Genomic DNA, 14,882 nt, shown 5'->3' with positions numbered 1-14,882 from the left:
TAACTTGCAAGCCTATTCAGGCTGTGCAGTGTTTACTTTTTCCACCACTGCAGAAACTGATAATTTACCCATGCAAATACAGTAACTTCCACACAGAAAGTGTCCAACTGGCTTTGGTTGGGTTTGTCAATGCTAACCAGTGTGACCAGTACAATAACATGGGGTCAACTGAAGCAAATATCTACAAGATATAAAGGATAAAGCCTCAACAAAAAAGCAATTACAAACTGTACTTCAAATGAAAAGTCAGGACAAATTGCTAAGAATACATTACTGGCTATCATGATGAGGACCCACAGGGAGAGTCAAACAGAACAATCCAAATAAACGACATGACCATGAACTTTACAACGATCCATTATTACACACAACTGCAATCGACAGACACTGCAGAGCCATTATCTGAATCCCTTTACTCTCTATGGTTATAAAACAGGGAAAAATGTTTCCTAATAAGCCGCCCATTATCTCTGAGCACCATAAAGCAGACATTTAAACATCTTCTTCTGAAGCAGAATGAGCTCTCAAGGTCAACTTTTAGTAAACTCATTTATATGCCATTTAGGTTGAGCTCCATAAATCCCATCTTTCATGTGTTCTTTCATCACAAGATGTTGGATGATTGCACCGAATGTCATTCAACGCGTGTCGTTTGAATCTCAGAAAATCTCTGAAAATGCTAAAAGACCAAAAAAAAAAAAAACAACTTGGCGAGAGTAGAGAAAGCACCCTGTTGAATCTTTATTAGCTTTAACAGGCAGCCGCTCTGAACATATAAGGGTGTCTTTGTGAAATGCTGCTGAAGCTGTCAAATCTCTCTGCTGCAACACACCCCGTGCACATCTCTGCTAATTTTTTTGCCTCTTAGCAAGCTGTTTTGTTGCCGGATGTGATTATTGAACGTTAAAATTTTGCGGCAGCCGGAAAACCAGATAAAGAGTAGAGGAAAAATCCCTGTTTGAAAATGGATACGCAGACTAAGAACCATAGCTTAACCGTCATTTGTAATCAACTTGTTTGAAACCCTTTGGTCTCATCTCTTTCTTTGAGTCCCTGTGGTATTTTTTCCCACTCGGAGCCTCATCACCCTGCTGAATAAAAAAGCCTCAGAAGAAGAGCTTCTCTCATCCCATCCAACAAACAAGTTTAAAAAAAGAAGGAGGAAGGGGGGTCTTTTTTAGCTTTTTTTTCCATGTGGACGTTCCTGATTTTTCATGTCTCTGAGCACATCTGAACACTGTTTACCATCTCCAGGCACCCAATGCTATCTCAGATAGATTCAAATGAGATTTTCCACACTATTTGACAACGTGTGCTGCTGGTTTACTTTGGCGGCCGTCTCGTGACTCTCAGCCTGGTGGCGAGGCTAATCTCACTCAGGTTGCAGCTCAACTGTCTCGGCGGGACTCCAGCGAGGGTGGGGGGTTCGTTGTGTCTGTCTACGGTTCAAAGACGGACCCTGATTAATATTCTTGAGGCAGAAGCAGAGGCATGAGACACACAGAGAGACAGAGAGAGAAACAGAGCAGGACTCCCCAGCGTTCCTGTCAAGTTCGGTGTCTGACTGTACGGACGCCGGCCGCCGCGCCACTGATGCCGCCGCTGCCTCGCTGCGAATACTTGGCAGCCCTACGTCTGGATCTCTGAAGATAACGTGTGCTATTAATAAACAAACAGAAGCAATTACTGGGAGGCAGAGGAGAGGAGAGGGATTGGATTAGGTCAGGATGAGCGGCGGTCTCACTGAAGTCTAAACTGATGAGCTGCAGCACTCCAAAGACAGCAGAGATACCAATCCCTCCTCACTGACCCCTGCACCCCCACAGCCTGCAGCCACACAGGAAGATAACACTCCTCTGTGTGTGTGTGTGTGTGTGTGTGTGTGTGTGTTAGCACTCCACATGTGTAGACCTGTGTGCATTTGTGTGTGTATGGTCATTTTTATATTATATCCTAGAAAAAGTGAAAGCCCTCTGTTTTTGAACATCTCTTCCACTGTGTATCTTTCTGTCTAAGGCCTTGTTCAGACTGCCAGCCCAAATCTGCTTTTGGTATATCACATGAAGTGCAATATTTGCAAATCAGATCCAAGCCTCGAGACGATGGATTTCCAATGCATGCTTCTGCATTAGAAAGCCACTTCTTCAGCGTACGTAGGTACTGATGCCTACGTCGCTACCATAGCAACCCAAACAGATAGCTTAGTGATGTCTGGACACACAAATCTGATCTAATCACTTGCAAATAACACAGTCTGTGGACAGCCCGTCTGAATGATCTGCATCGAGAAACACATCAGATTTGCCTGCAGCCGCAGCAAAGCCCTAATACTGTCACTTCACCTGTTTATTTCAGATTTGGTTCCATTTCTTGGGGTTGAAGTGATCATATTGTGAGTGACCAATACACACTGTGAAGTGTGCCAAAAGTTGTGTGAGCATATGGAAGCCCAAGATATATTTTAAATGAAGTTGTCAAAAGTACCAAAGTAGCGATACTTTTTTACCATGTATAAAGTTTTAAAAAAATCTAAGACCTTAGTTCAGTCTTTATTACCCTGCCTGAAATGTGGCCTGCAGCGTAGTAAAAGCAGACAGGTTTGGTGATTTTGTCTGCTGTGGTAGCAAAAGAGGTTTTGAGTATCGTTTTTCAATAGCAGTATTACATTTAAGTTTAAAATTCCGGTATCATGACAACTCTAATGTCAAATTGCATTTGATCTACCTTAAGGCCCTACAGGGTATCTCTGACAGGTGACATCATTCTCTAGAACTGATGTAACATATAATTAAACTGTCTTTAAATACTGCTCACCCCCAATCATAGCGCAGATATTCAGCAGCTTGATCAGACTATATCTGCATTGTATCTGCTTAGGCTTAACTACAGTGGCTCTCCCCACTGGCTTCATAGGCATCATCTGAATGCTACAGCTGCCTCAGTTCTCCAGCCACTATCAGTGAATATTTAATTCCACCTGTCTTACAAAAATCCAACAGATAACCTGTTATGAGAAACTATGCATGAGTCATGCCACTTGACTTGTCTTATTAAAGAGGAAAAGAAAAATGGTTTCAAGATAAAGTTGTGTGTAAGAGTACAGACGGGTCTACAGGGTCATCAGATGGGCAGACACTCACTAACCAGTCTTTTCTTGAGTTGGACCCACGACGCTGAGAACGCTCAACAACTCACTGACCTCCTAATCTGCACCCACACACTCAACACAGCCCTCTGACACAAGTAATATTCACTTCTGTGACATCACCAGCTAACATCATCAACTAATAACATGTTAGCTAACACCAAGCTAGGTAGCATGTGGCCACCAAAGAAACTTCAGCTACCTCATATTATGAAACACACACTTATGAACGAAACATCTCTAGCTAGCAGCATCTACTAACAAAACAGCTAATAACACGTTAAGCCAGCTAACAACAGCTAATAACATGTCAAACCAGCTGACAACAGCTAACAACAGCTAATAACATAAGCCGGCTAACAACAACAGCTAATTACATGTTAAGCTAGCAAACACAAACAACTCAGTTTACAACAACTAACAAAAAAGGGTCTTGTTACCAGCCAATGTGACTGGTATTGTTTTTAAGTGTGTGTGTGTGTGTGTGTGTGTGTGTGTGTGTGTGTGTGTGTGTGTGTGTGTGTGTGTGTGTGTGTGTGTGGTCATGGCATAATGTGGTCATGGAGACGACAAAAGTGGAAACTACCACAGAAAGGGTTTTTTGTGTTTGTGTTCGTCTGTGTACAGATTTTGTCAACGCCATAGTGTCACAATGGTGCAACCAGAAGACTTTACAGGTGTGTAGTTGAGATCAACATGAAGGAGGTCAAAAGGTAGGTGTGGTCCAAACAAGGGTGCAGAAAGTAGGGGGGCAGGAATTAGGGAAGGGTCCATTAGAAACTGGGTTGCTGAGGTGTGTCATCGTGGCAAAATGTGGTCCTTGAGACACCTACTGTAGCAAGAATAACCACAGGGGCAGTTTTGAGTACTTGGCCAGGTCTTTTACAAAACTTTACAGGTACAGCACAGAGAACTGAGTACTCATGTAATTATGTAGTAGTGGTTACTGTGTACTCATGGGTCAGAACGTCAGCATGCTGACGGGCGATGTGGCTGGTGTGATCCCACTGCAAGATAGTCTCTAGTTTTGGTTATGATTTAGCTTATTAAGTTCAGATGTTCTACAGTTTTTCATAAATAGCAGATAAAAAAAAACATGACAGCTTGTTTTGTACTAATTTCCTGTGAGATCATCCTGGGGTTTATGTGTGCATCAGTGCACCTATTGTGTTATGAGAGATGCGTAGTGTGTGTGAGTGTGCACTTACTGTACGGATATGTGTGCGTGTTTCCTTGCGTGCACTTGTGTGTGTGTGGGCGGCCCTGATGTCATATGCAACAAACACCACGCAGGAAAAGCTAAATAAAGCATGAAAGATGAATGTGTAGTAATAAGTCATTGTTTCATGCTGCAGGAGAACAGCAATGTGGAGCTTCCTCCTCCTCACTGTTCCTTCAGCGTGTCACTCAGCTGGGTTTCAGATTAAGTTTTAAGCTTATCTAGTTAAGATTTCCACTGTGGCATCTGGAACTCCTGTCAGAGCTGCCTGAGCACAGCAAGTCCAGCATGCAGTGGGGATGACTGACACTCACAACCATGTCTCATTCTCCTCAGAGACTCTGAATAGTCAATAATTCATCAGCGAGGTATACTCTGCTGCACGAGTGCAAGGTATGGAGAGGAAATTCTCTCCTTCTCTCCTCCCACCTTCAGTTTATCATTTCTCTCTCAATCTAGAATTCCTTCACATTTCTCCTCCTCTTTACTCTCTCTATATTGCACCACTTCAATAATTCAAAGTGATATATAAAAGTCAATGAAATTTGCCATACCTCGGGTCATTACGATGCCTGCCAGGGATTTGTGTCGAGCGTGCGCAGGACTGCAGCCGCCCACCAGCGACCGGTACTTCTCCCTCACCAAGTGGAATATTGAATCGGCAAAGTCCTGAAAAACACAATCGCTCCCTTAATTTCTACTAGACACAATCTGTGGAGACTGACTTCACAGGTTTCATTTCGCTGTATAATATTCCACTTCCCTAATCTGTTCAGGTAGTACAGTGAGTTTTTGGGAGAGTGGCCTGAATATCAACTTACCTGTTTATACAGAAATCAAACATTCTCTGTACATCATTATAGAGATGTTTCCAACACGTAAAAGAGTTCGGTTTTAAGTCGTGAGTGTTTGCTTTTGTCACTACATGCAATGCAATAACAAAAACAAACAAAAAATATTAGTAACTTCATATAGCTTTTATAGCTGAGATTACTATTTGAGGTGAGAAATTCATGTTCTCCTCTACTGAGAAGTGATTTCATTCTGCACACAGTCTGCCTCTGGGAAACACTTTTTACTTACATATTGTACAGGGCAAGTGCACCCCTGGTATTCCCCACTGCACAAAACTGCCAGGATCCTACTATCACTCAACATAGTGTGTACTAAAGGGTCTGTGGGGACACATACACTGGATTTAATGTTAACATTCTCATCACTTACTCTAAAGGTTAAGTTGACCAAAGGAGCATAAACTGTATTATCTGTATATTTATGTATTTTTGTTCATGTGTGAAGTGTAAAAGATGTGGCCATTCAGGAGGTACAGAGGAAAGATAATAGAGTTGCATTGTGGGAAATGCAAAATCAGCATTTCTGGGGCTTGATCCATACTAGAGACACATGTTAATGCAAGGCGTTAATGCTACATGATGGGAATGTGATCAGGGGCCAGTTTCACAAAGACAGACTCTGACTGTGGTTTAGATATGACAGATAGACATCGAAATGCATGCATTACACAAAGCAGTTTAGTTCTTGACTATCTTAAGTAGGACTATGGCACAGTGAATTCTGGATAAACTGAGACCTTTGTCAAAAAAAAAAAAGGCCGACCAAGAGATCACATCCAACCACTCGGCTCCGTTTATCCCAGCAGAAAATGTGTCTTTTGAAGGAACTCAACAGTTACATGGAAATTTTACTTGAAAAGTTAGATGAAGAGTTAATAAAATCTCTGGATTACTCTTTAAAAAACAGCAGAGTGTAGGATTTAGTGGCATCTAGCGGTGATCTTGCAGACTGCAAACACCTCATGTTGCCCTCCCCTTCCAAGAGTGTAGAAGATACAATGGCAGCAAAACCTGCAAAAACCATGAAAGGCTGTATCATGAGCCAGTGTTTTGTCTGTCTGTTCTGGGCTACTATAGAAACATGGCGGTTCAACATGGTAGCCTCCATGAAAGAGGACCTGCACCTTCTGTAGGTATGAATTTCTCACTATATGGTAACAAAAACACAATTCTTTTAAAATATGGTTTCTATATTATTTTCAACTATTCTGCCAACAGAGCTAATAATGACTGTCCACTTTTTCAATGTCTCTAGTTCCAGATGTGAATTTCCCTTTCATTCACTCCATTAACATTTCAGAAAATCCTTACATACATTTTGGACAAAAGAAAAGTGGGAAAATAGATAAAAAGGTGAAGGTAAAAGACTGTGTATGTAATAATTTTAGGAGTGAAGGAACTACTCATCCCATAAACCATAATTGTACCGCTTCTTCTTAAATTTAACTTGCCAATATTATAGTGTTTATTGACATTGTTAGTAACAGTGTTGTAATATGTTATAATTTGTGTTTTGTGTGTATATAAATTATATTCACTGTGGTGTAACTGCATTATTAGTATGACTCATGTTAGCTACCAAACTAGCCAGCTCACTAACAGAACTACCGGGCAGTAAACATTTCCATGGTAACAGTAAGCTCCACCAATCAGAGACACAGCTGTTACACTTCAGGATTGTGGGTAATGTTGGACTTCAGGGCATGTTTTTCTTAAGACAGGGCTGATATCGTACAGATCTGTGGCTTCTACAGAACCAGACAGCATTGTTTCACAGTCTCACAGCTCTACCTCGGATGGTAACAACATTATGACTAATAATCTAAATCCTATATCCAGAATATAAATGGCATTTTCACTTCCAGAATCTCACTGTTAAACTCTATAAATCACTGTAAATCTTACACACATACACACACACAAAAAAGAAACAAACAAATCAGGAGGTCAAATAAGGTTTTTCCCTGTGGTCGGTGAAACTCTGCTTCTCAGTCTGGTATTAAGTTATTCTTTACCAAGAAAAAAAAGATGGAAAAAAAGGAAGAAACCTGGAGAAGAGCCGCAAAGGATGTAATAGATGTTGTACTCTAAATACAGAGCAGACAGAAATAACAACTGTTATACTGCGATTATGATTAGATTACATTATGAAGAAACTGGTTGTATCTAACCCTACACTTATGGATCACTTATTGCTGCCAAGTTTCCACTCACATTATCTGACTGTGTGGTGAAAATTACCAGACCTGTGCAAGTGCAATACACACTGTCTGGCTAAAAAAAAAGCCACCACCTGGATTTAACTAAGCAAATTGGTAAAAGCCTTCCATTGGACAATTAATGTTTCAGCTGGCAACAAGTTATTTAACCCAACTGCAGTATTCTATGATGCAGTGAGGAGCTTCTCATTTCTTAAACAACCATGTCAGAAGACATATCCTGTGGTCGTGGAAAAGATGTTACTCTGTTTCCGAAGGCTCAAATTATTGCCCTGCATCAAGCAAAGAAAACAACTAAGGAGTTTGTTGAAACTACTAAAATTGGGTTAAGCACTGTCCAACACATTATTAAAACCTGGAAGGATAAAGGTGAAACATCATCTTCCAGGAGGAAATGTGGTCATGATCAGAGATGACTTAAACGTTTAATGAAATCAAATCGTAAAAAATCAACAGTAGAACTCAGGCTGTGTTTAATAGTGAAAGTAAGAGCATTTCCACACACACAGTGTGAAGAGAACTCAAGGGATTGGGACTAAACTGCTGTGTAGCCTTAAGAAAACCACTTATCAGTGAAGCTAATCAGAAAAAAAGCTTCAATTTGTTAGGGAGCATAAAGATTGGACTCTGGAGCAATGGAAACAGGTCATGTGGTCTGATGAGTCCAGATTTACCCTGTTCCAGAGTGATGGGTGCATCGGGGTAAGAAGAGGATGAAATGATGCTCCCATCATGCCTAGTGCCTACCATACAAGCCTGTGGGGTCAGTGTTATGATCTGGGGTTGCTTCAGTTGCTCAGGTTGAGGTTCAGCAACGTTATGTGCCCAAAAAATGAGGTCTGCTCATTAACTGAATATAATGAATGAACAGATTTTCCCCTCAATGGAATGCACTTTCACACATGGATTGGCCACCACAGAGTCCAGACCTTAACCCCATTGATGATCTTTGAGATGAGCTGGAGAAGACTCCAACTCTCCCATCATCAGTACAAGATCTTGGTGAAAAATGAATGCACCTCTGGACAGAAATAAATGTTGTGACATTGCATAAACTTATTGAAATGATGCCATGGCAAATGTGTGCTGTAATCAAAGCCAAAGGTGGACAAAATATTAGAGTGAGTGACTTTTTTTTGGCCAAGCAAGTTTTTTTGACATTGACATCAACCATTCTTAGGAGAATGGTTACTCATTGGTAACCATTCTCACAGTTCATGTGGAGATCAAAAGAAGAAATGCGATTTTGGACCCCATCGGCTACCATCTGATGATGATTTAGTTGTTTATTCGTTTTTAGTTATCTGCATTTATACTTGTGAAACAGTCTTAGATGAAGTCCAACTTTATTCTCCCATCTCAAGTTCCTAATCGGACTGTAAACAATGGGGCACATGGAAGAGGATGGGCTCAATTACACTCCCAAACGGACACATACACTGACAGGTGCAGACACCACTGACACCTATTAGTCCTTAGCAAACTCTTGCATGCTGGTGGATGCTAAAATATAATACCAGCTGAATTTTGGCCCGGATATCTGTTGTATCTGTTTGCTACACCACAAGTCCCAAAACATCAGCCTTTGCCCCCAGAGACTAAATCGTCATCAGGTGATGGCTGATGGATTCTGTGATTGCATATACATGTACATCATCTTCCATTTGTAAACCCTCTGTAAGCTTTAGCTCACTTTACACTGAACAGTATAGTTATATACCTGTTTTGTGCTGTAAATAACCTCTCAACATGCCACGAAGCAACACAGAAGATTAATCACCAATTTGGCCAGTTTTTTCACAATAAAAAAATGCAGACTGTATATGATTTATTGAGAATAAAACACTAAGTATGAGCAGAACTCTGTCCTTCCAACACTTCTCAGCCGACATCCACTAAATCCACACTGTTCAACAGATGTTGCAAAGACATGTGGATCATATCCACGCCTCTCCGAACCTTTAATGCTCATTACTCTGGTGGTAATTAAGGGCTTAGTCTCGGAGCGGCCTTCACGCCAACTGTAGAGCATAAATGGATCACCGGGAGATGGCAACAGAGTGGCAGCAGAGTGGGCCTTTTGGACAGATTGAGCGCCCGGTAGCTAAAAGGACATCAACAGATGCCACGCTGACGGACGCACAGAGCGAGAGAGGAGGAGAGAGATTAAGGGTGAAAACAGACAGCGAGAGGAGAGAGTGACTGAATTAGTGAGCATATTGCACATTATAGCCCTCGTCAGGGCTGTGAAATATTCTCACAGTTGGAACTGGCGGTCGAGGTGCTCACAGCTTGCGGTGTGGTGGGTGGTGTTTGTGTCCATGTGTGTGTACGCACATGGACATATTGTTGCTCTGACACTGGTGTCAGACCGAAACAGAGAAAGAACGGCGAGATGTTGTGAAATGTAAGAACTTCTACCGTGTTGTTTCAAGATAACTTATCAACCTCCAGAACAGATACATGACACGTCACTTCTGAGGTGAATGTAGTTCTCTGTAACGACTGGAAACAAGGACAAGAAGATAAGTATCTGTCTTAACTTTTTCATGTCATGTTGTTTACTTTATGCTTGAATACTCATTCCCATCTAAGAGCATGTTTGTTGAGCTCTAACTCAGAGCAGCTCATGTAGAACAAAATGAAGAGAAAAATCAAGTGACAAGCACAGGTTGATTCTCCACATCTTCAGTAGATTCTGTGTTACTCAGAAATCACTTTATGTTCCAAAGACATTCATCCTTTGCAAAAATTGACTGCTAAGAAAATGACTGCTAGCATAAAAGTAAGTTGTCTTATGAAATATTATATCAGCTGCTTAAGACGTAACTGGAAATATTCTCATGTTTATTTTGCTACATTCACAGACTCATGACAAAAGTGATTCAATAACAGAGAAATGTGCTGATCGACCTACTGTAGATTCCCTCTGTGCAATGATAGGAATTCTTAGTCCTTTTCTAGCTGATTCAATTAATGTTAACTTAAAAATAGACATGTCTAGAACCCTAGACCATTGAAGGATCTCAGGTTTTTCTGCCCCTAAACCAATGCAGATTTTAACCACAGTTATGTCAGATTATAAAACGTATTTAGTTTGGACAAGAAACAACGTATACAAATCTTATGAGAGTTTTGCCGATCAAGGATTCCCTCCTAGAGACCTACAAATGCTGTCTCTGGCTGACCAACTTGTCAGTAAAGTTTGGTTGTAGTCAATTCCAGGATGAAGAAAGTTCAGACCAGAGGGCTCCACTGTATCTATAACTGGCTGCCATATCTTGATAAATCTTTAGGGGTTTTCCATTTGACCTTTTCGCCATATTGAGTTAAACCATGCCACACTGATTTGTGCTATCATTACCAATTACACCACCCCAAATAAGCATGTGTCACAAGACTCAACTCTGTGCAGGAGAGCAGAGAGAAAGGCATTTTTAAAAGTCCATGTGTTCAGCTCTCAAGACTTGCAGCTCCTTACTGAATCTCTGAGGTTTGAAGTTTAGTTTCTCTCCTGAGTTGCTGTCTGTACTTTCAGGTATCTGCTTTATTTTACTTTTTCATGTTCACTTTCAGCTGTGTAGGAGTCATGTGAAGTTACTGCTCATGAAACTGAAAAATGACTGAATGATGAATGGTTTTTGCTTCTTTGTTTTCTGTCATTTTAAATGGTATACGGACTGTTGATGAGACAAAAACTGTAATAATGCACAGCAAGCGGCAGTATCTGTGGTGTGATGAGGTTGATCTGGAAAGTGAAATAATGTGGTTCCTTGACAAAAAAAAATCTGAGTTTTATTTCTCATAAATTTGAGAGATCAATCACAGAATTTTTTCTTGCAATTTTATGACTTTTTAATCCCAGAGAATATTCAAGTTTTTTCTAGTAAATTTGTGTTTTTCCTTATAAATATACCTCTTTAATCTTGGATGTTTTTTTCTCAGAATATTACCCCCTCCCCTGGCACCTGTTCTTTTTTTAAATGTACAATGGGCATAATATTCTGTCATAAAATCCTGTGAGATTTGAGATCCTTTACTAGATTTTATCAGCCAATATGTTGAAGAATCTTCTGATTCTGTAGTAGCACGAGTTACAAAATTGTGGGGAAAAAAAACCCTCCCTTGTTCCTTGTACCTGAAAGTGACATCCAATTAATTCTAACAGAATCTTACTTGGCTTGGCAGCGTCAGCTGGTGTCGGTCACCGTCTGAACCCTGAGTCAAGTCCTCCATCCCTCCTAAAGGCCTTTTCATTGATGACATTACAGAGGTGAGAGAAGGTGGCAGCTCAGAAAGGCCCAGAGAGCAAAGGTGGAATAGACCCTGGCACGCGGCCCAGGCTTTTTGTCCCTCCCCCCTGCTTCCTCCTCCCCTTCTCCTTTTGTTCTCTCTCCTCTCTTCCCCTTCACCTCTCTGTCAATTCACGTTTCCTCTTCTTCTCTTCCTGTCTTTTTAAGTCTGACTCTTCAGATTCTGGTCTCGCCTTTCATTCTTCCCCTTCTCTTCTGCCTTTAACCAATCTGCCTCCTCCTCCTCCTGCGTTGTCAGGTCTCTCTCCCTCTCTCAGTGCTGCTGTGTGATAGAGGGCAGTGATGTGCCAGGACTGAGAAGCCAACAGTGAGTCAGAACCTATAATTTCCTCATCCTGTGAGCCAGAGTGGGGAAACAACATAATCTACATCAGCTGACACAAAAGGAAAATAGACTCTGATTTACAGCTGCTTCCCTTCATATAAACACCTTCCAATTTCTCTGTCTTTATCTGCTTATATGAGCTAAATACATACATCTGCCTGTAACTGCTTTTTTCACATGTTTCCCCTATCAGTTTTCTTTACACAGTCACACACACTCTCTTTCCTCAGCGGGGGAGTTGAGTGCCACCTTCAGTGTGGGCCTAATGTGGCAGAAAAACGGGGCCAAGGATCTCGCTCCTCCGACAGACAGAACATCAGTGCGACCTGCCACACAGCGAGAAGAGGGCCGGCGTGTGAATGGCTGGCTGGCTGGCTTCCTCCTGGATGAGCATCAAGGTTAACGCTGCTCCATATAGCTACATTTGGGAATTTCAAAATCTGTCTCAGGTAACTGATGTAAGCTCCACTCGGAATACATCTCAGGTAGAAAGTGCTCAGAGCAGAAACTGCTGTAGTGGCTGATGTGTTGCCCACCCCACCTGGTGTCTTTCCTGCATTAGTTCTGACCAATTTACCTAGAAATTCCTCTGGGCCTCCTCAGGGTGGAGAAAACAAGCAGCAGTAGTTATTTGGTAACTGCTACAGCTGCAATGGATGAGATTTACTGCTGCAACAATACCCAAATCAGCCTTAATGAAGAAGAGGTGTTCAAGTACAGAGCACTAAAATGATCCACTGACCTTTGACCCCAATTACACTTTTAATGCATTTTAGGCTGACTGGCTATCTATATTTGATGTCAGAGAAGCTAAGTGTAAATGCAATCAAAAAGCAATCAAGACACATTGAAATCCTATTATGCCAAATGTTGAAAATCATTTGTCTCTCCATGACACATACACAATCTTTACTCCTCCCAGGTGTACTTATGTCAATAAGCTCGCCGTAAAAACAGCCTCTCAAAAGGTCTGTCCCATATATAATGGCAACAAACCTCACACTGAAATTAGTCTTTTCATTTTCCTTCTCATTAAAGTGACTGGAAAAAGTGACTCCAGTGACTTGAACACATATACTTATACAGAGTATACGCATCATGCTCTTATAATCTCACTTTTTAATAGATTTATCTCTTTAATCTTTTTACTAAGAAACTAAACTAAGAGCCAGTTTTAGAGGTGGAATGATTGTATACAGAGTCAAGGCAAAGAAATCAGTGGCGAGAAATTGATGAAAAAGTACCAGTGGGAACTTTCTTCAAGGTGAACAAACTTGGACTGTAAAAACATTTCAACTAATAAATCTGTATGTATATAGCGAGCTAAAAAAAACAACAACTTTGCATTCCATTTCCTTAGAAAGCAACTTTATAGTTGTATAGAAAATGGCACATTACAGCCTTTAATGCAGAATGAGCGCAGTGAAACAAGTTGTTAACAGATCACAGACATACTACCAGTTGGTATGGCTAACTTGCTAGCAGGTAACTGCTAGCAAATATGAAGCAACATTAGCATTCATTTGTCCAATATTCACTGGTGTCCACCAACTCCTGAGAGAAATATCTCGTTCTTTAGCCGCTAAATGCTTCACTGTGTTCACCAGCTAGCTCAGTAACCAACTTTGTATGTCTACGTCTTAAACAAGCAGCATACAGTGGGTTTATTAGAGGTGTTTATCAAAGCTTTTTTTTCCTCTGCTAAAAAAACAGCTGACTGCTGCATCTGGAAATGGCGCTGTGAGAATGATAAGCCTGAAACTAAACAGTTACGTTGTGCACTAAAAGAGGAAAATGTTGTCAAACTGTTTTATCAAATAAAATAAAGTTCAAACTTGCTGATTGTGACCTCTGCTGCTCTCAGCATTATCTAGCAGACTGAAGAAGCAACTGATTTTATTATCGATAAAATATCAATAATTCATACAATAAAAGATCTACACTTGGCATCCACATATTGATACAATATTGCTACTGCCTCCAACATGTAGTTATGTGATTCACTGTTGACGATATTGATTATAGAACTTAAAATGGACAATATGTAAGTTCTACAGCTAAGGGTTTCTCTCACATTAAAACAATAACAAACATTATCAAACAACCACAATTTCAGATGAAAATCTATCTGACATGACTTAAAAATAATTTTATTCTCGTTATATTTAGCCACGTTTGGCGGCTTCCTTCCTCACTCTCTGATGTGTCCTGTGTTTTCCTGTAAGTTACAGCAACTAGCAGGAAACACACCGTTACCTTGAATAAATAACAAATTTGAACATTGTTGAAAACATTTGGGATAATCTACCTACGCAACTCAACAAATTATATAAAATATGTCTAGCTTTTGTAGACATTTTAACACAGAAATGTTACATATTATAGCTTTAAGTAGGGGTATGCTGTGAGGTTCTGGTACTAAAATATTTTTAGATAAGAATCTTTTCCTCCATTTTTTTTTTATCTGTCCATCCATCCATCCCTCCCTGCCTGCGTCTTCTTTCCCACTCTCCCCCTCCCTAACTGTTTGTGCACGTAGACAGTTCGGCATCTATCTCCAAGGTAATGTGGAATGTCATCAACAATCCTCCTGCTGCCTTCCCTCTGAAGTCAATATTGTGCCAGAAACACAAAATGTCAACGGGGAAAATTTTCTCCGCTGCTGCCTGACCTAGAAGTCTGCGCATGCTGGTAGAGGTGATGATATGAGTGTGTGTGTGTGTGTGTGTGTGTTGTGAGGAAGGAAAAATACTCAATTGTATAATTTATTGTTTAGCATGAAGGCCCCAAAGGGAAACAATGACTGA

At 40.7% G+C, this 14,882-nt stretch overlaps 1 protein-coding gene across 1 annotated transcript in view; it reads right to left on the bottom strand.

Moving 5' to 3' along the window:
- Positions 1-14,882, bottom strand: part of adarb2 (adenosine deaminase RNA specific B2 (inactive)) — a 232,536-nt gene that overhangs the window by 37,790 nt on the left and 179,864 nt on the right. The window contains exon 4 of the mRNA XM_084747013.1: positions 4,919-5,033. Within this exon, the coding sequence (XP_084603139.1) occupies positions 4,919-5,033 (115 nt within the window). The remainder of the gene's footprint in view (positions 1-4,918; positions 5,034-14,882) is intronic.

This window comes from Lutjanus erythropterus, chromosome 21, assembly GCF_056507025.1.
Source record: "Lutjanus erythropterus isolate fLutEry1 chromosome 21, fLutEry1.hap2, whole genome shotgun sequence".
NCBI classification, from domain to species: domain Eukaryota; kingdom Metazoa; phylum Chordata; class Actinopteri; order Lutjaniformes; family Lutjanidae; genus Lutjanus; species Lutjanus erythropterus.
The sequence above is the reverse complement of the archived record's forward strand: the minus strand, read 5'-3'. Positions and strand labels throughout refer to the sequence as shown.